Here is a 22,457-nt window from a genome sequence, read left to right on the forward strand (position 1 = left end):
TCTGGCAATATAACTAGAAACAAGACAACATTTAATTTAAATTAAAAAATTTATTAACAGTGTAAAAGATTTAATATATTACAGTCTGAGATAATTGTGGCATGCCCTATAAGAGTTAATTCTTAGTGATATGCAGACATCACGCTATAAATTATTTTGGAAACAAAATGGGTTGTGTTTTACATTGTTTATTTTAATACATCTTCTTTTAATAAATAAATTATTTATTTTTTCCAAAGGCTTGTAGAGATACTATCAGCTTAAAAGGAAATCTGTTACTTCTATGCATTGTACAGTATGTAGATATGATTTTTCTGTATTTACAAGTTCTAAGTATTTTCATATATGGTTTGTGTATCATAAATTAAGATATTTTTCTATGAAGCTTTTAAATTGAGATATAGTGCAAGACTAAATATGAATGAGAGCACAAAAAGCAACTGGAAATTTTGTGCAAATTCTATTACAATAGTGTTTAAATGTTTCAGAACTATAATAATTTTGCTGTTAAATAGTTTTCTATGCTTAAAACTGTTAGAATATGATAAAGTATTTTAATATGATACTAATAAGAGTACTGTACTATGCAGAAACTTTTAGCTGTAGTTCAAACAATAAAAAATTTAAAAATCATCTATTATCCATAATTCATGTGTCTTTGAGTGGTTGAAAGTAAGCGTGCAAAACATACTTTAAAAGTTTTAAAAACATTCTTAGTTATGCTAGATCCATTCCACAGCTGGTTCTTGACCACCATAACTTTTGACTATTAAAACCCTTATTTTGAAAAGGAGGATGGAGCAGAAGAGAAAAAGCAATAGGCTAGTGTAGAAAATATACTTTATAATCAAAAGTAGTAATGTTTATCCTTTTTGTGGACACATATTTAGCTAACGGTCACAAGAGCATTCCAGATGCTTTTAGAAGACCTTGAACAAAATAAACAAGAAGACAAAAAAAGAAAGATGCCAATTAGAAGAACACAGGTGTGCATTCCACGATAAAGGGAACTTGGCACAAAGAACCTCAATTCGGCAGTTTATCTTGACCAATGAGTCTGAGAAAAGTTACGCATGTTTTAATTGGTATAACCAATTATGTCCTATGTTTATGCACGTGTACAGTGTCGATATAACCAATCATATTCTATGCTTATGCACATGGACAGTGACTTTGCAGAATATGTGACTATAAGTATGTGTGTATTTTAGCAATAAAGGGTCTGCTTTCAAGATTACAGGCGTCCGTCTACTTCAATCTCCTCACTTTTGATGTCAAATGATAGTCTTTTAATCAAAGTTATGATTTTCTTGGTGTTTCTTTACCTAATCTAACTTGAGACAAGACAACACAGTCCAAAGAATCTTCGCTTCCGTCTTCTTACTAATGGGTAAGGAGTCAAGTTTAGGAGGCTGCTATCATCTGTGATGGAAAAAACCCACATTTTAATACAGCATGTATACATGCACACACACAAAAGACTTTGTATCATTTATGTGTTCTAACAGCACCTACAAGATCAAGTAGTAGATCCCATTATTCTAGGCATAGAGCAAATAATAAACTGATTTTTGTATATAAGAGTCTTAAAATGCTAATTATCAGGATCTCCATGATAATGCAATAGAAATTTTGGCAAGAAGAATACCAGTTCAGTGGGGAAACCTAAAGGAAATTACACTTTCAGTACTGGGACACCTAAGCCAAAATATTCCTGCATGGATGGATAATATTAGGGTCCCAAATAAAACCTAAAGATAAGTAATTTGAGATCTTGAAGACATGCAAGTTAAAAAATGTTGATCCTAAGGTTAAATTCTGGCTTAATTTAAAGATGAAAAAAAATATTATTGAGTGGTTGTGCACATCAGTGAGAATTTCCATTTAAAACTCCAACACTGGAACATCTTGGCACATCAAGACTAAAAGCACTTGTCTGGTAAAGTTAGCACAATATGCTCTCCCTGTTTCTGGTTAGCTTTCTACCTTGTATATTAACTCCTAAATTAATACAGAATTTATATATTATTGCCTACACTTATGTTAACTGATGCACTGTCAAAGAACTATCTCAAAAAAATCTTTATATTTACTTTGAATTTGAGCCATCTTCAGGCATGGTTTCAGGCTAAGAATTATGCCTCATTATGTTCCTATTCTTGTTACATCAGGGATCTAGTTTTGATTGTAGGGTCTAGACACTACTGTAATACAAATACTTAACTATAAGAACATAGGTAAGAGTTCTGAATTTCTTAGCATAGTAACTTTCCTGCTGTCACTTAAAAGAATTCCATAAAAAAAAAAACAGGTCTGTGAGCAGTCAGTAACATTATGTAAAGCTTTTGTGGGCTTACCATCTTGACTCCTTTCTGGCTGTCACTGAAATCAACAGCAAAATATTCATTTAACTGAAAGCAGCATCAGGTCTTGTAAAGATCAGTTCATTCAATGGCATGCAGTCATCTCATAATCATTCTCTTAAACCATGCTTTTAATTCATATAAATGTAAAAATTACAGTCCAGACCACTGGAACAGGCTTCCTAGAGAGGTGGTCAATGCACCAAGCCTGTCAGTTGTTCAAGAGGTGTTTGGACAATGCCCTTAATAACATGCTTTAACTTTTGGTCAACCCTGAAGTGGTCAGGCAGTTGGACTAGATGATTGTTCTAGGTCCCTTCCAACTGAACTATTCTATTCTATTTTATTCTATGTTAATTACCTATAATGTTGGTTTTTCTATTTACTTATACTGTTATCAAGGTTTAATTTATTAAAGGTCTTGGAATATTTTTTAAAAATTAAGTGCTGTATGAATAATGAGTATGACTGTCCATTCCTGAGGCATCAATTCTCAGAGGTCATCTGTAAACTATGATCACAGTTGTAGTCTGTGGGAGCAGCAAAAACACCACTTGTGATTCCCTGATCCTGGGGCATGTCTCAGAGCTTTTAAAATCTAGCTGACACATTTCCCATCCTGCTGCACAGGTGATCAGTGATTTTCTGGCCAGTGTTGAAGGGCAGTGTAGACACCAGACAGCAGAGAAGAATTCTGTATGCCTTCGTCTCTGTTCTGAATTCAAGTTGGTATATGCTTTATACTCCCCAAATTTGTCTTTTCTTTCCTTATTTCCACCATGCTCCTTTCTTCTAGGCTAGGCACAGACTTTATAGCATTTTTCCAGTGTCTCTAATGGCACATCTGTATCATGTATCATAAGCAATTTCCTTTCTCCTTTCAAATAGTTTTCTATCAAGCCATCCTGCCATAAACTCTTACTTGTATAATGAATTCATCCATTCTATATTAATCTTTTAACATATTATGATGAACATTAGACTGCTTAGTTACTTGGGACAAGATCTAGGACACATTAGGCATACTTCATCAGCTGCCAGTGTGCAAAGACCACACAGCATTTAAGAAATACACATTATCAAGAAGAAAAAAAAAGGAAAACAATTATCTTTTTAATGTTGTTCACATGAAGAGAGTCCCTGTAGATGTGGAGTATTTAAGGCTGCTGGGCCACAAAATGAAGGCCCATTGCTAAATACATGCATAGAGTGGAGATCCTGTCCCCTGTGCATTTGTACAGGGTGCCTCATAGCTGTCTACTGGTAAAAGCAAGCTGTTAAGCAGTCTCAAGGCAAGTATGTCTTCTGCATATGGTCAGTGTCATATCACAGAATCTACAAGCCTTGCAGGGGTAAAGCAAACTGCATCACTTAGCAGGATCCCTATCATAGTCTGTGCAATTTACACCTTCACCACCTTTTAAAAAGAAAGCCTCCTGACACAGGGAATTAGTTGTGCTGCTGCCTCCATGTCACCAGGAAAAGTCTATTACTTTTATCTATAGATATCATATCCATAAACTTCCAGAATACCTTATGTGAAACTCAAGAGGACAAAGTTCTCGTATTAAATTCTGGCTCCACTGAATCAATAGGGAAGGGATTTGTGAGAGACTGAAAGAGTTAATGTATCAAACATTGTGGTGGGGCAAGTTCTGCTTAAAGACAAACCCTGCACAGCAAGGAGCCAAGGTGAAAAGCCCATCAGCTCAGACATCAGCAACACGGTGGGGAGCGCGTGCTGGAGGGTGCTCAGCTCCCTGTTCTAATAAGCTGTTCTGATACAAAGATCAAACAATGGCAGTGTCTGCAGGGAAGGAGAAGTTACTCCACAAACAAGCCCCAAGCCCAAAGGCTCACAAACTGTTCATTAACCTGACAAGTTCGGGTGCCTGCCCAAAGGAGGGGCAAGGATGATAAAAGGACACAAACTGAAGCCCCAGGTGAGCAAGCCCAGCGGGACTGGACCCCTCAGCTGACTGAACCAACGCTGGACCCAGGCCCGGTGAAATCTTTCTCTCTTCCTTTTTATATCTATGTCTTCTTCTCTCTTTCCTTTTCCTTTTCCACAATCCCTACACCTCATCCATTTCAAGATATAAACTGTTGACCAAGTCTGAGACTAAGAGTAGATCCAGCCGCCCCTAGACCCTTCTCTGAGGAGGAGTCTGGAAAGCAAGGGGGTCTGCTCTGAACCTCGTGACTCAACGGGAGGGATCTCCTTATTCCCTGAATTGATGTATATGGTTACACAGTTTACAGAAGTAGTCTTATGCGAATTCCTGTTGTGAGAAACCCCATCACCTACTACCACACCTCCCCAGTTCAGTTTGCTTCTGTCATGAATAAAATCTTTAACTGATTGTTTGGTGTCGTTTCACCTTAATTTAGCCCGAGGGAATTTCGAATTAAACAGGACTCCCTGGTCTGTCCAGTCTGGGTTATGACAGGACTTCACCTAGGGTTTTTTTCTGTAATTTCTACCAAAAATCCCTAGATTTTTCAGATCTAATGGAAGGTAAACCCTTTAATTATCTTAATTTCCCTTACATGAAGAAGATATAAAACCTACCTTGATTTTTCAGTGGTAAAGGCATAGTGTCCCTGAGTTTACTTAAAAGGTTTTTCATTTCTTTCATATCTCTGTGGAAACAAAAGTTGAAAGAGATACAATAGAACAGCAGTTGAAGACTGAATGGGGAATGGCTCACAGTATAGCTTTATATGCTGAAATAATGGAGCAATAAACCAAATTAAATAATACAAAAATCTATTGGGCAAGCATTTGGTTCAAATACATGTATCAGAAGATAGATTTAATAAGGGAGCACTTTTAAGCCAGTCTGACTTAAATTAGTAGCATCCAGTCCAAATTTATGATCTATTCTGGCCCTTGAGTATTAAATGAGTTGGTGGGCACAATGTGATCCTAGTGGCAAAATACACAATATGCCTTAAAATTAGCACAAGTGACGTGCAGAAAACAGACTCCACAATCAGTGAGATTGTAAAGTAGGTATGTTCATTCAGCGCTGGGCGGCACGGGGGGTAGTCCCACCAAAGTCGTGCGGGCCCGACTCGGCAGTTCGCCTCAAGTTTATACAGTCAGGTATTGCATATTCACAATACGCCTATACATATGCATGACCTATCCCCACTTCATATTAAAATTAGCTCTGAGAGGTCATTTCCATAGTCCCCTCCCAACTGCGCCTGCGCAGGGCCTCTTTATGGTGGTCGTCTGGTGGTCGCAGAGATGAAGATAGATGACTCCGTCACCGCTAGTAACCTCTTTCCTTGCGCAGGCTCAGTGATTTCTTGGTATTCACCCAAGCCGCAAGACCAGTCTTAGCTGGCTCTTGGGGCCTGCTCCTGCTTCTTATCAAGGACCGTCTCTACCTCATTGGCTGGTTCTTGGGACCAGTTCTTATCAAAGACTGTCTCTACCTCAGCTAATTTCAACAATGTAAGCGCTAAACATCATCTTTCACCCCCCTTTATTATGTCTACTGAGATTCTTTTGACTCCCCTTGTCTCACAAGCCTGTACTAATGTTAATTTAATACCCCTTATCAGCATTTTGTAGCTTATGCCATGAATGTGTTTCATTGTTTATAAGGAAATTATAATACATGTAGCTAATCCATGTCATATAGCTCCCTGCACATAAAGTGAAAATTTTAGAAACAGCGCTGTCACTCTCACCCCCTCAGAAGATGGAAAATATTATAACAAAATATCATCTCACAAAGCAAGTTACATATAGATATGTTTAGAGAGAAGCCATAAGTTGCAAAAAGATTGCTGTTTTAGATAGATGGCAGACCAGCAATTTTGTGTGCAGGCTTGTAATGTCTTAAGGCTTTCAGGATTTAAAACCAATATGTTCTTGCCTCAGTCATCTACATATAAAATGGTTCTTAGAAATGAAGCAGCATGACTTCCTTATTGCTCAGTTTTATTCTCCGAGTTACTCTTAGTCAAACAGAACTTTATTTTATATAAATAAACATGGTAACCATTAAAATCTCAGCAGCAACTTAATATACAAAGCCATCAAAACAGGTACTTTTTGCAAAGAAACATTGGCCATCAGGATTACTCCCTACTAAAGGGTCTCAGGGACTTTCAACTGCATAGTTTAAGAGGGTAAGAGAAGTCCACTTTGACATATCTGTGGATGATGTTCCCCTCCCCTCCTAAGGCTTCCAAGGTCATAACTATGGGCGGGCAAAAACAACTGACATGAACTAGATTCTGTGCTTTTGATTTATGAATGCAGAACTGCAGGCCAACAGATTTCAGGTACAAATTAATAACCACTTAAGATTGTTGCCGAAAAACTCGGAATAAAGAACTTATCAACACTAATTTAGTGTAGATAAGCAGACACTTCTTTATTGACGGCCGGGTGCGCAGGTGAGTCCTCTCAAAAAACCACGCACACCTGAACACCAAAATCATACACCTTATATTAAACTTATTCATTCATATTCATTCATATTCATTAGATTTCTGAGAAATGTTATGCATATTCATTAGATTTCTGGGAAGTTATTAGCATATGTTAATGTCCTTTACGCAAGCACATTGAAGGTCTCTGGTGGTCTTCTAGAGTCCTCTGGTGGTCTTTCATAGTCTTCCTCACTTGTCCGCTTCTTGACCTTCCTTAGGTGATTCTGCGCAGTTTGGCCCTTGGCAGGTAACTAACTGTTTCTTGGCAGATAACCACAAGTTGCTTCATAAAGAACTTATCGGTTTCCATTAATTTAAAATTCTGACATCTTATACATTCTTCTAGGTTATAATATACTCCTACTATATCCAAATTATCTTAAATCTTAAGCTTGTTATCTAAGTTCTAAATGTTCCTACTAGATGATTTTGGCCAATTCCTCCAGCCTTGGTACAGGGTTATACAGAGGATTTCACAGCAGCTGTTGGTTGTTGGTTAAATGTATAAAATGCAATAGAGATATATAATTCTATATTCCTATTAAAATTGAATATGATTAATTCTAACTAATAACAAATCAATATCAAATCAGTAACAAGATGAGACAAAAGCTGCCTCTTTTAGAGAACCTGGCCTGCTAACACTATAATTTTCTACCCTTTGTTTTTGACAATTACCCTCTGGTAATTAGTCAAATTCAGGATGTCACTTCTCTCTGCCCTTCTTTTAGGAGCTGCTCTCAGATATGGTAAATGTAACAGAAATATTAACAGGCTATTTAATTTACTAACACCTTTTATAGTAGCAATACTGGCTGCCTAATTGGAAAAGACTAAATAAAAATAAACCCTAGACGGAAATTTGTTTTATTTAGGAATGAAGTTCTATACATACCTTTCAGTGTTTTCAATATCTGTAGAAACCTGCCATAAATGCTGTTGTTGCCGAAAACCTCGGAATAAAGAACTTATCAACACCAATTTAGTGCAGATAAGCAGACACTTCTTTATTAACGGCCGGGTGCGTGGGTGAGTCCTCTCAAAAGACCACGCACACCAAATACCAAAATCATACACCTTATATTGAACTTATTCATTCATATTCATTAGATTTCCGAGAAAGGTTATACATATCCATTAGATTTCTGGGAAGTCATTAGCATATGTTAATGTCCTTTACGCATGTGCATTGAAGGTCTCTGGTGGTCTTCTAGAGTCCTCTGGTGGTCTTTCATAGTCTTCCTCACCTTGTCCGATAGTTGACCTCTCAGGTGATTCTGCGCAGTACGACTTTCGCCATCATGTATTTGATTACATAAAATACATTCAATGTTAATTCTTAAATTTAACCTTTCTAATGATTGGCTCTCAGTCACACCACTTCATCAATATTCTTATGCTAAAACATTCATTGGTTGATTTTACTTAATTCCATTAACTGGAATCTTGACCAAAGTGGGGTTTCTAAGCAACAGAACTAAGGTCCATAACGATCTCTCTTAGTTTCTTAAGACAACACTGTAAAACTAACAAATCGGTCAAAGTTTCTATGGTTAACTAATTTTAGACAATACTTATTCTTTTGTGATTGTATACAGCACATTTTGTATGTTCCTAAGTTTTTATATGTTCCTACTAAATGATTTTGGCCAATTCCTTCGGCCTTGGTACCGGGTTATACAGAGGGTTTCACAGCAGCTGTCGGTTGTTAATTAAATGTGCAAAATACAATAGAGGTACTTTTGCTAAACTGCTTCTTACCATTTTATATTCTTATTAAACATGAGCTATTCTAACTACTACCAAATCAATAATAAATCAAAGCTACTAACTAGTCAATAACAAATAACATAATCAATAACCAATCAGTAACATTTCCCCCCTTTGAAAGTGTTGAAAATTATTTCAATACTTTCACATTAACTATATAACATTTCTTTACTACTATTTTGAAAGTCAATATTTGTTTCGGCATATTGTGGTGGTGGACCATATTCCGGTGGAATAGTTGGAATCTCTCTCATGATCATGCGATTGACTGCAATTCTATTAGTAAATTGTTTCTTCAGACAAGCATATGTCAGCATGATTATCAAAAAGACAATTAGTAACAGAAACAAAGTTTTGATTATAGATTGTAACCAAGAGCTCAGATTTCATCTTAATCTGCTAAAAAATTTTTCCCAGCCAATCTTCTGACATATCCTCTCAAGTGGTTTCAGTTTCCTTTTCAATTTTGTTCAATAACACTAAATCATGTTCTACGTCCTGAGTGACATTAGGAATATGAATACAACAATGGTCCAATTTATCCTTGAGGTATCTACACACTTAAATTCATAGTTAGAATTCCCCAAGGAATAGATTCCCCTACTGCTCTTGGTATTGGCAAACAAGCAGTAATCTGGGTAACATTTTGCAAGCTGGTGAATCCCTTAATCAATCATAACATCAAATTTTCTTCAAACATCTTTTAGGAATGCCAATCAATTGTTCTGTTTCTAGTTGTCTTTTGTTCTGAATCATCAGATCAGCCCAGGTTCCCACCAACATCATCTGCCAAACTAATATAAAGAGGACAATTATAAACTGATAAAAAATTAAACATGTTTCAAAGTCAGTTTTAAAGTCTGTGGATCACGGTTAATAATCTTCCATGGAGTAGGTGCATTCTTCACTCGAGTGTAGTGTATTCAAGCATCCGATTCCGCAATCTTAATAGCCGTGAAGGTGGTTAACAGTATCTGGAAGGGTTCCTTCCAGCATTCCTGCAGGGGTTCAGAAGCCCATGTTTTCAAATAGACATAATCTCCTGGTTGAAAGTCATGCACTGGAGCTTCCAGAGATAATGGTCTATTCCACACCACTGTTCTCCGAATTACAGTCAAAGTTTTTCCTAGGGAAAGCAAATAGTTATATACATCTTGTTTCCCTTTTACATGCATGTTTGGATTTGATTTTGGGGATTCATAAGGTTTTCCATACAATAATTCATAAGGACTGACTGAGGTTCCACTCTTTGGATGTACTCTAATTCTTAATAATGCCAATGGAAGTGCTTGAGGCCATTTTAAATTGGTCTCTTGACAAATTTTACTTATTTATCTTTTTAAGGTTTGATTCATTCTTTTTACTTTCTCACTGGATTGTGGCCTCCATGGGGTATGCAAATCCCATGTGATACCCAGAACCTTGCTAATGTTTTGGACTACTTCTGCAACAAAGTGTGGACCTCTGTCAGAAGAAATTCCAATAGGAACCCCAAACCTTGGAATTATTTCTTGTAACAACCACTTTACTACTTCCTTTGCTTGTGTGGAGTGACAGGGAAAAGCTTCTGGCCATCCTGTAAAAGTATCAACCCCCACCAGAATGTATCGATACCCATTTTGTCTAGGTAGTTCTGAAAAATCTACTTGCCAATAATCTCCAGGTTCTGTACCAGATTTTATCCGACCCATTTGAACCTTTTTCCTGATTACTGGATTATTTTTCAAACATACTTCACATTTTGCAGTTACTACTTTTGCCATCCCTAACATTTTAAGCGATACCACTTGTTTTTGCAAAGAAGTTACTAAGGCTTCTGCTCCCCAGTGACATTCCTGATGCTTTGTTTGAATTATTTCTCTCATCAGAAAGGGTGGAACTACTACCTGTCCTTTAGGTGTTACTCATCATCCGGCTAGGTTTTTCTTAGCATGTAATAATTGACCTAACTTATTATCCTCTTCCGAGTATTTTGGTTCTTCCTTAGGAAGAGTTACTGTTTTGGAGGCAATTAATGCCATTTGCAATGCTCGTTCCTTTGCTACCTTTCTTGCCGTTCGGTCGGCTAAATTATTTCCAGCAATTTCCTTTGTGTTTCCAATTTGGTGGGCTTTACAGTGCATGATTGCTACCTGATCTGGTTTTTGGACTGCTTGTAAGAATTGTAAAATTTCTTCTTGGTATTTAATATTTGATTCCTGAGAGGACAATAATCCTCTTTCTTTCCGCAATGCTCCATGGACATGTACTACCCCAAAGGCATACTTTGAGTTTGTCCAAATATTCACTTTCTTCTTTTCACTTAGTTGTAAAGCTCGAATCAGGGCAATAAGTTCTGCTTTCTGAGCTGAGGTGGTACTCGCCAATGTTTCTGCTTCTATAACTGTGGTATCTGTTGTTACCGCATATCCAGCGTATCGAACTCCTTGCTCCACAAAGCTGCTACCATCTGTATACAATTCCCAGTCCGGTCGCTCCAAAGGTACGTCCTTCAAATTTTCACGACTGGAATACACATACTCAATAGCAGCCAAGCAATCATGTTCCAATTGTCCTTCTTCCTGTATGGAACTTAAAAATACCGCTGGATTTACCAGGTTAGTTGATTTTAAAATTACATTATCTTGTTGTGTTAATATTACCTGATACTTCATCATTCTGCTCGGAGATAGCCAGTGTCCCCCCTTTTGTTCTAGAACAGTTTTCACCATGTGTGGGACATAGACTGTTATCGTTTTTCCCAAAGTCAATTTCCGAGCTTCTTGTATGATCATTACCGTTGTAGCCACTGCGTGAAGGCATGTTGGCCATCCTTTACTCACTGTGTCCAGTTGTTTGGAGAAGTATCCGACCGGTGTTTCCAGCTTCCCATCTTCTGGGTTAACACACCGAGTGCCAAGCGTTGTCTTTCATGAACAAACAGCTGAAAATCCTTAATTAAATCAGGAAGGCCTAAAGCAGGTGCAGACATCAAAGCACGTTTTAACTCTGTAAAGGCCCTTCGCTGTTTTGAACCCCACTCAAAGGAAGAGTTCTTTTGGGCCTCATACAACAGTTTAGCTATTAGACCATAGTTCATTATCCAAAGACGACACCACCCTGTCATTCCCAGGAATGCTCTAAGTTCATGGATATTTTTCGGCTCAGGTATACTACAAATGTTTTTTTTGCGATCTTTTCTCAATTGTCGCTGTCCCTTTGAAATCTCAAAGCCCAGATATATCACAGTCTGACATGCTATTTGGGCTTTCTTCCTGGATACCTTGTACCCATTTAGTCCTAAAAAAATTCAAGAGGTCAATGGTTACCTGTATGCAGGTGAATCTTTCTTCTGTAGCAATCATTATGTCATCCTCATATTGTAGAAGTAAATGCTCAGGCCTTGGTTTATCTTGTTTCCAGATTTCAAGCTCTTTTGCCAGCTGGTTTCCAAAAATTGTCGGACTATTTTTAAATCCTTGGGGTAGTCTGGTCCATGTCAACTGCATCTTTCGCCCAGTTTATGGGTTTTTCCATTCAAAAGCAAACAACTTTCTGCTTTCTTTCTCCAAGGGTATACAAAAGAAAGCATCTTTTAAACCAAGCACTGTAAACCACTGGTGAGTCTCCTTTAACGCTGTTAGCAACGTATAAGGATTTGCTACCACAGGATATATGTCCTTAACTATTTGATTCACCGCTCTCAAATCTTGCACCAACCTATATTCACCTGAGGGTTTCTTGACTGGTAAAATAGGATTATTATATTCTGACTCACATTCCTCCAAAATTTTGTACTCTATAAATTTGTCAATGAATTTCTTCAACTCCTGCCTAACTTCTGGTGTAATTGGATATTGTTTAATTTTTACTGTTCCTGCATCTTCCTTTAAATCTATTTTTACAGGTATTGCTAATTTTGAGTTCCCAGGAATATCTGTTTCCCACACTATAGGAATTACTGCAGAGTCCACCTCCGGTGGGATTTCCTGCTCCTCCACCTTCTCTTATATCATCAGGATTTGTCCTGTTTTTGACTCAGGTATTTTAAAAAAGAGTTCTCCTTCCTCAAACACAATTTGTGCATTTAATTAAGATAACAAATCCCTTCCTAACAAGGGTATCGGGCATTCTGGTACATACAAAAATTCATGTGTAATTATTTTATTTCCAAATTTCAAATCCAAAGGTTGCAGGAATGGTCTGTTTTCTTCTTTCCCTGTTGCTCCTACTATGTTTGCTGTTTTTGTTACAATTTTTCCTTTACAAGTATTTAATACCGAAAATGTTGCTCCTGTATCCACTAGAAATTTAACTTCTTTTTCTCCCAGCTGTCGTGGTTTCAGCCCGGCCGGTAACAAAGGACCTCGCAGCCGCTCGCTCACTCCTCCGCCCCCCTCCGGTGGGATGGGGAGGAGACGGAGGAGAGAAAAAAAGGAAAAGAAACTGGAACCTCGAGGGTTGAGATAAAGGCAGTTTACTGGGACAAACACAAAGAGATTACAACAACAACAACGGCACTAATGAAAAAAAAAGTATACAAAAAGAGTGATGCACAGTGCAACTGCTCACCACCCGGGACCCGATGCTCTGCCACTTCCCCCACCGAAAAACAAAGAGCACCCCCCGGCCCGCTCCCCATTTATATACTGGGCAGGATGTCACATGGTATGGAATAGCTCCTTGGCTAGTTCAGGTCAGCTGCCCCGGCTATGCCCCCACCTCCCAGGTTCCTGTAAAAATTAACTCTATCCCAGCTGAACCCAGGACATTATCCACCCCTTATTCTATACCATCTACATCATGCCCAGATCTTATATTTTTCCAATCAACCACTACTGTTTTCCTTGTCTTATATATAAGTATATGGACTCCCCCCCGACTTTGCACACACACACACATGGTGTTCCTTTAGCCTATGGGCTATCCCTCTAATGTGTCCATCGATTTTGGGGCTCTATCTGTTGTAACAGTTCTTCAGGATAAGAGAGAGATGGTGTGAGATGTTGGGTTGTTGTACGCTGCCTCTGGAACTTGTGGCTAGTACATTTGGTGTAACTCATGCCCCTGCTCTGCAGGTCGAAGAAGTTGATCTTGAGGAAATTGCTGGGTGCCAGTTCAAGTTCTATCGCTGTTGTACTTGGCTCAGTTTCAAAAGTCCATCCTGTAGTCATTTGGATAATTCTCACAATAATACCCTTGATATGGCATATAGACACTATAGATACAATGACATGCATTGGCAGGTTATTTAGCAGTTAAATATCATACAGCCCAATTCACTGGCTATTCTCTCCCAAAATCAAATCTCCCTGAGGTACACATCGAACCTCCCCATCCTTCTGCATCACCCACCAGGTGTACCCAGGTCCTTGAGCAAAAACAACCCCTTGAATGGGTTTGCTTCTGCTTGAGGGAGGACTAACCCAGACTGTCTTTCCTAACATACTCCTCATGCGCACTACAGGGACTTTATCCCCTTCTACAGTATGTGGAAGTCTTGGTTGCGCGGGGCCAGCCCGATTGGCGGATCCTCTAGTATTAACTAACCAGGTGGCTTTTGTTAAATGTGTATCCCAATGCTTGAAAGTTCCACCCCCCATCGCTCTCAATGTAGTTTTCAGCAGTCCATTGTACCGTTCAATTTTTCCGGAGGCTGGTGCGTGATAAGGGATGTGATACACCCACTCAATGCCATGTTCTTTGGCCCAGGTGTCTACGAGGTTGTTTCGGAAGTGAGTCCCGTTGTCCGACTCGATTCTTTCTGGGGTGCCGTGTTGCCACAAGACCTGCTTCTCAAGGCCCAGGATAGTGTTCTGGGCAGTGGCATGGGGTACAGACTATGTTTCCAGCCACCCAGTGGTTGCTTCCACCATTGTAAGCACATGGCACTTGCCTTGGCGTGTTCGTGGGAGTGTGATATAGACAATCTGCCAGGCCTCCCACTGTTTATATTTCAGCCATCGCCCTCCATGCGACAGGGGTTTTTGCCGCTTGGCTTGCTTAATTGCAGCACATGTTTCACATTCATGGATGACCTGTGCGATAGTGTCCATGGTCAAGTCCACCCCTCGATCTCGAGCCCATCTATATGTTGCATCTCTTCCCTGATGGCCTGAGGTATCGTGGGCCCACTGAGCCATAAATAGCTCACCCCTACGTTGCCAGTCCAGGTCCACCTGAGACACTTCAATCTTGGCGGCCTGATCTGCCTGCTGCTTGTTTTGATGTTCTTCAGTGCCCCGACTCTTGGGTACATGAGCATCTACGTGACGTACTTTTACCACTAGCTTCTCTATCCGAACAGCGATATCTTGCCACAGTGCGGCAGCCCAGATGGGTTTACCTCTGCGCTGCCAATTGCCCTTCTTCCATTGCTGTAGCCACCCCCTAAGGGCATTTGCCACCATCCATGAGTCAGTATAGAGATAGAGCACTGGCCACTTTTCTCTTTCAGCAATGTCTAACGCTAGCTGGATGGCTTTCACCTCTGCAAACTGACTCAATTCACCTTCTCCTTCAGCAGTTTCTGCGACTAGTCGTGTAGGACTCCATACAGCAGCCTTCCACCTTCGATGTTTTCCCACAATGCGACAGGACCCATCAGTGAACAGGGCATATTGCCTCTCATTTTCTGGCAGTTTATTATACAGCGGGGCTTCTTCGGCCCGTGTCACCTCCTCCTCTGGTGACATTCCACAATCTTTGCCTTCTGGCCAGTCCGTGATCACTTTTAACATTCCTGGGCGACTGGGGTTTCCTATGCGAGCTCGCTGTGTGATCAGTGCGATCCAGTTACTCCACATGGCGTCAGTCGCGTGATGTGTAGAGGAAACTTTCCCTTTGAACATCCAGCCCAGCACTGGCAGCCGGGGTGCTAAGAAGAGCTGTGTTTCAGTACCAACCACTTCTGAGGCGGCTCGAACTCCTTCATATGCTGCCAAGATCTCTTTTTCAGTTGGAGTATAGCGAGCCTCGGATCCTCGATATCCCCGACTCCAAAACCCCAGAGGTCGGCCACGGGTCTCCCCAGGTGCTTTCTGCCAAAGGCTCCAGGTAGGGCCATTCTCCCCAGCCGCAGTGTAGAGCATATTTTTAATATCTTGTCCTGTCCGGACTGGCCCAAGAGCTACTGCGTGAACAATCTCCCACTTAATCTGTTCAAAGGATTGTTGTTGCTCAGGCCCCCATTTAAAATCGTTCTTCTTGTGAGTAACTTGGTAGAGAGGGCTTACAATTTGACTGTAATTTGGAATATGCATTCTCCTAAAACCCACAACACCTAAGAAAGCCTGTGTTTCCTTTTTATTAGTCGGTGAGGACATAGCTGCTATTTTGTTGATGACGTCCACAGGGATCTGACAACGCCCATCTTGCCATTTTACTCCTAAGAACTGGATCTCCTGTGCAGGTCCCTTGACCTTACTTTCTTTTATGGCAAAACCAGCCTTCAAAAGGATTTGGATTATTTTCTTCCCTTTCTCAAAAACTTCTTCTGCCGTGTTGCCCCATACGATGATGTCATCAATATATTGCAGGTGCTCTGAAGCTTCACCTTTTTCTAGTGCAGCCTGGATCAGTCCATGACAAATGGTGGGGCTGTGTTTCCACCCCTGGGGCAGTCGATTCCAGGTGTACTGGACGCCCCTCCAAGTGAAAGCAAACTGAGGCCTGCACTCCGCTGCCAAAGGAATGGAGAAAAATGCATTAGCAATGTCAATTGTGGCATACCACTTAGCTGCCTTTGATTCCAGTTCATATTGAAGCTCTAACATATCTGGCACAGCAGCGCTCAGCGGTGGCGTGACTTCATTCAGCCCACGATAATCTACTGTTAGTCGCCATTCCCCACTGGATTTCTGCACGGGCCATATGGGACTATTAAAGGGTGAGCGAGTCTTGCTGATCACTCCTTGGCTCTCCAGTTGGCAAATCAGCTTATGGATGGGGATCAGGGAGTCTCGGTTGGTGCGATATTGTCGCCGGTGCACCGTCGTGGTAGCAATTGGCACCTGTTGTTCTTCAACCTTCAGCAACCCCACAACCGAAGGGTCTTGGGAGAGACCCGGCAGGGTAGACAGCTGTTCAATCTCCTCCGTCTCCAATGCAGCTATACCAAAGGCCCAACGGTACCCTTTTGGGTCCTTGAAATACCCCCTCCTGAGATAATCTATACCAAGGATGCACGGGGCCTCTGGGCCAGTCGCAATGGGGTGTTTATGCCACTCATTCCCGGTTAGACTCATTTCAGCTTCCAATATGGTTAGCTCTTGGGATCCCCCTGTCACACCAGAGATACAGATGGGTTCTGCCCCTTTATAACTAGATGGCATGAGGGTACATTGTGCACCAGTGTCCACTAGAGCCTTATATTCCTGTGGGTCTGATGTGCCAGGCCATCGAATCCACACTGTCCAGTAGACTCGGTTGTCCCTCTCCTCCACCTGGCTGGAGGCAGGGCCCCTCTAATCCTGGTTAGAATATCCATTACTCACTTTTTGCACACGTGAATCAGAAGTCCCTTCAAGAGGATCAGAAATGAGATCGGCCCATCTACTGCGTCTGGGGGACTGCTCACAGGAAACTGGAGCAGCAGTTTTCCAAGAAGAATTCTCTTTTCTGGTTGCTTTTTCTCGCAACTCCTGTACCCGTGCATCCAAGACTGAAGTGGGTTTTCCATCCCACTTCCTCATGTCCTCTCCATGGTCATGCAGGTAAAACCACAGGTTAGCCCGTCGAGTGTACTTTCTCTCTCCTCTCTCTTGGGCAGAGGAATGCTTACTCCCAATAACTGCGATGCGGGCCTGTACAGGTGAGGAGGAGGACAGATCCACTTTGAATTGCTGGAACTCTCGGGACAACTCCTCTACAGCTGAGACACAGACACGTAGGGAGGAAGAGAGACTCCCTTCGTATTGCCAGAGTTGGACAGCCAATTCATCCACCGTTTGTCCATAGCCTTCTCTCCAGGACATTACTGCCAATGAGTTGGCATAGGTTGGTGGTGCACTTCGTAGAAACTTCCGCCACATGGGTTGTGTGCATTGGACTTCATCTGGATCTGTGGGTGACTGCGCATTTTCTGGATCATTATAAATCACCTCCAGCACGGCTAATTCTCTCAGGTACTGGATACCTCTCTCCATGGTGGTCCACTTGCCTTGGTGACATGTAACTTCATCCCTGAAGGGGTATCTTTCCTTCACACCTAACAGAAGTCTCCTCCAGAGGCTGAGGACTTGTGTTTTTCTCCCAATCGCCTTGTCGATGCCCCCTTCCCTAGACTGGGATCCCAACTGCTTGGCTTCCTTACCCTCTAATTCCACACTACTAGCCCCGCTATCCCAGCATCGGAGCAGCCAGGTAACAATGTGCTCACCTGGGTGGCAGCTAAAATCTTTTCGCATGTCACGCAACTCACTCATGGATAGAGATCGGGTAATTATTTCAGGTTCTGCCTCTACCTCCTGTTCTCGCGATGACCCTGGTTCAACTTCATCTCTCACTAAGCGAACTGATTTCTTCGTGTGTTTCTTTTTCTGTACAGGGGCGACTGATACTGGCACAGGCTGGTTCTCTGGTTTAGCTGCAGTGTCTGTCACCGGGGTAGGGGTAGTCATGGTACCTGTTGTCGTGGTAGGGACAGCCACGGTGCTTGTTGTCGGGGTAGGGGCAGCCACGGTGTCTGTTGTCAGGGTTTGGGTAGCCACGGTGCATGTTGTCCTGTTTTCCATCTTTTCCCCCTTTTCCCCCCGAGGGTGCTGCATAATATCAAGCAGTGTTTGGTAGATATTGGCCAGGGCCCAGCACAGTGAGGCGAGTTGTATGTCTTTGGAATAGCCACAGCATTTTTCTTTCAAATATTCTGTCACTTCATAAGGGTTCTGTAGTTGTTCGGGAGTGAACTTCCACGTCACTGGCGGTGAGAAGTTCTCTAGATACTTGCCCATATGCTCCCACATGCCGTGCCACCCATGAGTATCCAGCTTTGGGGAAGATCTCTGAGTGGTACTCTTAAAGAGCCTTTTTGTAGCCCTAAAGAAGACCTGAAACATATTCTGGAGGCATAGCACTAACAGCACACTGGTTTGCGCATCCCAAGGATATTCAAAATTCTCAAAAGCTGTTGTAATTAATCGGAAGGAGAAAAGGGAGGTGAACGGACGGGGGGAGGTATCCCCCCCTAATTTCCCCATGGATTGGGTGTAATTACCAATAAAATCCGACAGAAGGCGCCCAAAGTATGGAAATATTATCACTGCCTCATACAGATACCAGCTTAACCTCATGACCAGTGATGTAATCATTTCATAAGTCGACATTGCCCAGTACAGCAAAATGATAATCCCAATCACTCTCCCAGAGATGAGATACGCAACTACAGGCAATACATAGAGCATATAAGAGCTTACAAAACGCCACCATGTAAACAAATGAAACAACATTGTGACTAACATCTATATATCTAAGAAATGCGTTTGGCAAATTTGTTTCAACATGCTCTGGCCAGATCTGTCGTTATCTCAACCCTTCTGCCCCACGTTGGGCGCCAAAAAGGACTGTCGTGGTTTCAGCCCGGCTGGTAACAAAGGACCACGCAGCCGCTCGCTCACTCCTCCGCCCCCCTCCGGTGGGATGGGGAGGAGACGGAGGAGAGAAAAAAGGAAAAGAAACTGGAACCTCGAGGGTTGAGATAAAGGCAGTTTACTGGGACAAACACAAAGAGATTACAACAACAACAACGGCACTAATGAAAAAAAAAGTATACAAAAAGAGTGATGTACAGTGCAACTGCTCACCACCCGGGACCCGACGCTCCGCCACTTCCCCCACTGAAAAACAGAGAGCACCCCCCGGCCTGCTCCCCATTTATATACTGGGCAGGATGTCACATGGTATGGAATAGCTCCTTGGCTAGTTCAGGTCAGCTGCCCCGGCTATGCCCCCACCTCCCAGGTTCCTGTAAAAATTAACTCTATCCCAGCTGAACCCAGGTCACCAGCTTAATTATAATCAGAGGCTCAGCTGGGTTCCCCTCCGGTCCCCTTCATTCATCCAAAACCATCATTCTCGCTACCTCCTTCCGAATATTTCCTCCTGAACTGTAGGGTTCAGTTATATGGAAGTTAGTTATTGGACCTGAAAATAGCTCATGGTCACAAGATTGTTCCAGGCGCCTTTAGAAGGCCTTGAACAGAATAAATAAGAAGATAGAAGAAGAAAGATCCCAATTAGGAAAACACAGGTGCACATTCCACGATAAAGGGAACTTGGCACAAACAACCTCAATTCAGGGGCTTATCTTGACCAATTGGACTAAGACAAGTCTTGTATGCTCTAATTAACACAACCAATTATGTCTTATGTTTGTGCGCGTGGACAGTATCGATGTAACCAATCACCACTTATGCTTGTGCGCGTGGACAGTACCGATGTAACCAATCACCGCTTATGCTTGTGGACACCAAGTGCTTGCATGTAGTAGCCAATCAAAGTCTCTCAACAACTTAGAGAATTGTATAAAAATGATTAGCTAAGCTCAATAAACTGGCGACTTTAATCATCACATTGGTGTTCCGTCGTCCGGGCCCCGCACAGATTAATCCCTAAACCCTACATTTGGCGACCTCCGACGTGATCCGAAGAGGAACAAGAGGCAACGCTACTGAAAAGGGAGGGGAATTGCCGCGGACCACGGTGGCTTGAAAGACAGCACCGGCACTGCTCGAGAGAGGCAGGACACTGCTTGGGAAAAGCAGGTAAAATCGTAAGCTTACGTTGATAAAAAGGGCGGCAAGGGTTTCGCAGCATCTGCGAGGGAAAAGACAGCCGGAAAGATATTTATGAGGCTGGTTGAAAAAACAGAGAAAAATATTAAAAAGGACAGAAACCTTTCAATTAGTGTGGGTACAGCTTTTGAGCTTAGTACCCAGAAAGCTATCGGAACCTCCCTATGGGATGAAATTAGTGACGGGTCTAAAGAAGTTAAAGATCTTGCAACTTTATGGAAATTAAGACAACTCTGTAAGAAATGAAAGCAGATCGTAAAACGTCTGTGTCTGCTTTTGCTGCTCTCTCTCTCCAACCGCAAGCGAAAGGGAAAAGCGGGGAGAAAAACATAATGCAGCGAGAGAGACTTTTTGGAGCTTGTCCGCCTGCTCCTGTGCTCTTGACTTCTGCTCCACTCCCTGGGACTGCCGATATTAATCAGCCATCTGACAGTTCCCAAGCCTCCCTAACTGTACGATTAAAGGAAACTCTACAGAATCAGGGAGTGAGTAAAAATCCGCCTATGAGAAAACAGCCCCCAGATACCACCGTTCAACATGAACAAATTGTACCTAGCATATACCCTGATTCAAATAATGCAAACAAGGATTTGGCTACTATAATACAAGAACAAGAGAAAGCTAAAGTACATGCTGAAGCTCACGCTGTAGCACTCGCGGTAGCATTACGACTGATGGTGCGACAGGGAAAAGGAGACTACGGCCCATACAAAGACCCCCCCGCGTGTCATCGGTGTGGTCAACCAGGGCATTTGAGACGTGTGTGCTCTCAACACATAGCAACGCAGCCTCGATCTGTGCCGGCACGGACTAACAGCAGCCGGTCAAACTTTCCTGGGGTCTGTGAGAGGTTGCAGAAGCCTCTGTACATCCACAAAAGCTATCGCTACACAAAGACATACGAAATGTACATGATGTACAAAAAACTTGTCGGAGACCTGCAGTGGATCCGGCCTTATTGTGGTATCACCAATACAGACTTACAACCACTGTTGGACTTATTGCGGGGCAGCAATAGCCTAACTTCTGTACTACATCTAAGTGCGCCCGAGCAGCAAGCCTTGACAGCAATTGAGCAGAAAATCACATCATCTATGTCTGGCAGATATATCCCTGATTTGCCCATAAATTTGTATGTATGTAACTCAGATAAGGAAGTTGCGGGAATTTTGGGTCAGTGGGATGAGCAACAAAAACAAAACCCATTGGTAATACTAGAATGGATATTCTTGCCTGCTAGCATGTCAAAAACGGTAGTCACTAGAATTGAAGCTCTGGGGATGTGCATTCAAAAAGCAGGGGTAAGGGCGATACAAATTTCAGGGAGGCAAATGGACAAAATCATTTTACCTATGTCACTTGATATTGTGAGTAATGCCATGATGAAAAATGACTGCCTTGCAGTAGCTCTGCTGGACTTCAAGGGGGAAGTAGATAATCACTACCCCCCCCACCCATTATTTAAAACAATGTTAACAATGGAACCGCACTCTATCTGCAGCAATAAGCCGCTGGAAGCCATTACCGTTTTTACTGATGCTAGCAGCAAGACAGGTAAAGCAGGATTTGTATATTTACAGGATGGATCCTGGAAATCCAAAGTCATTCTGTCAGAGGGGTCAGTACAAGTGCTCGAGCTATTAGCCGTATGCTCTGTTTTTAAAAAATGGGATAAAACACCTGTCAACATTATTTCAGATTCTCAATATGTCGTGGGGATAGTCAAACGTATGCATAGGTCCCTACTAAAAACTGTAAACAATAAGCAGCTGTTTATGACACTTTTGAAATTATGGATGTTATTAGAAAAACGGACAGACTTATTTTTTATCGATCATGTTCGTAGCCATACAACGCTGCCGGGATTCATTGTGGAAGGTAATGCGCGCGCGGATCAACTGGTAGTAGCCAATGCAAACATCTATTTTAATACACCCAAACCTGATTTCTTTGGACAAGCTCTGCTATCCCATAAATTTTATCATCAGTCGGCAAAAGCGCTGAGTAAACAATTTAATCTTCCATTGCAGCAAACCAGAGCTATTCTTGCTGCTTGCCCAGACTGTGCGAATATTCAAAATTACAACCACAAGGGGTGAAC

The 22,457-nt window shown here is 41.8% G+C and overlaps 1 protein-coding gene across 2 annotated transcripts in view; it reads right to left on the reverse strand.

Annotated features, from left to right (window-relative positions):
- Positions 1 to 1,330: 1,330 nt before the first annotated feature.
- Positions 1,331 to 22,457, reverse strand: part of LOC126035500 (regulator of G-protein signaling 7-binding protein-like) — a 91,763-nt gene continuing 70,636 nt past the window's right edge. Inside the window, exons 5-7 of one of the 2 annotated variants that reach the window (XM_049794156.1) lie at positions 7,714 to 7,771; positions 4,936 to 5,006; positions 1,331 to 1,422 (exon numbers count right to left, since the gene is read on the reverse strand). In XM_049794156.1, the coding sequence (XP_049650113.1) occupies positions 1,331 to 1,422; positions 4,936 to 5,006; positions 7,714 to 7,771 (221 nt within the window). Of the gene's footprint in view, positions 1,423 to 4,935; positions 5,007 to 7,713; positions 7,772 to 22,457 lie in introns of those variants that run through there. The other variant, XM_049794158.1, reaches the window with a different exon arrangement.

This window comes from Accipiter gentilis, chromosome W, assembly GCF_929443795.1.
Source record: "Accipiter gentilis chromosome W, bAccGen1.1, whole genome shotgun sequence".
NCBI lineage: Eukaryota > Metazoa > Chordata > Aves > Accipitriformes > Accipitridae > Astur > Astur gentilis.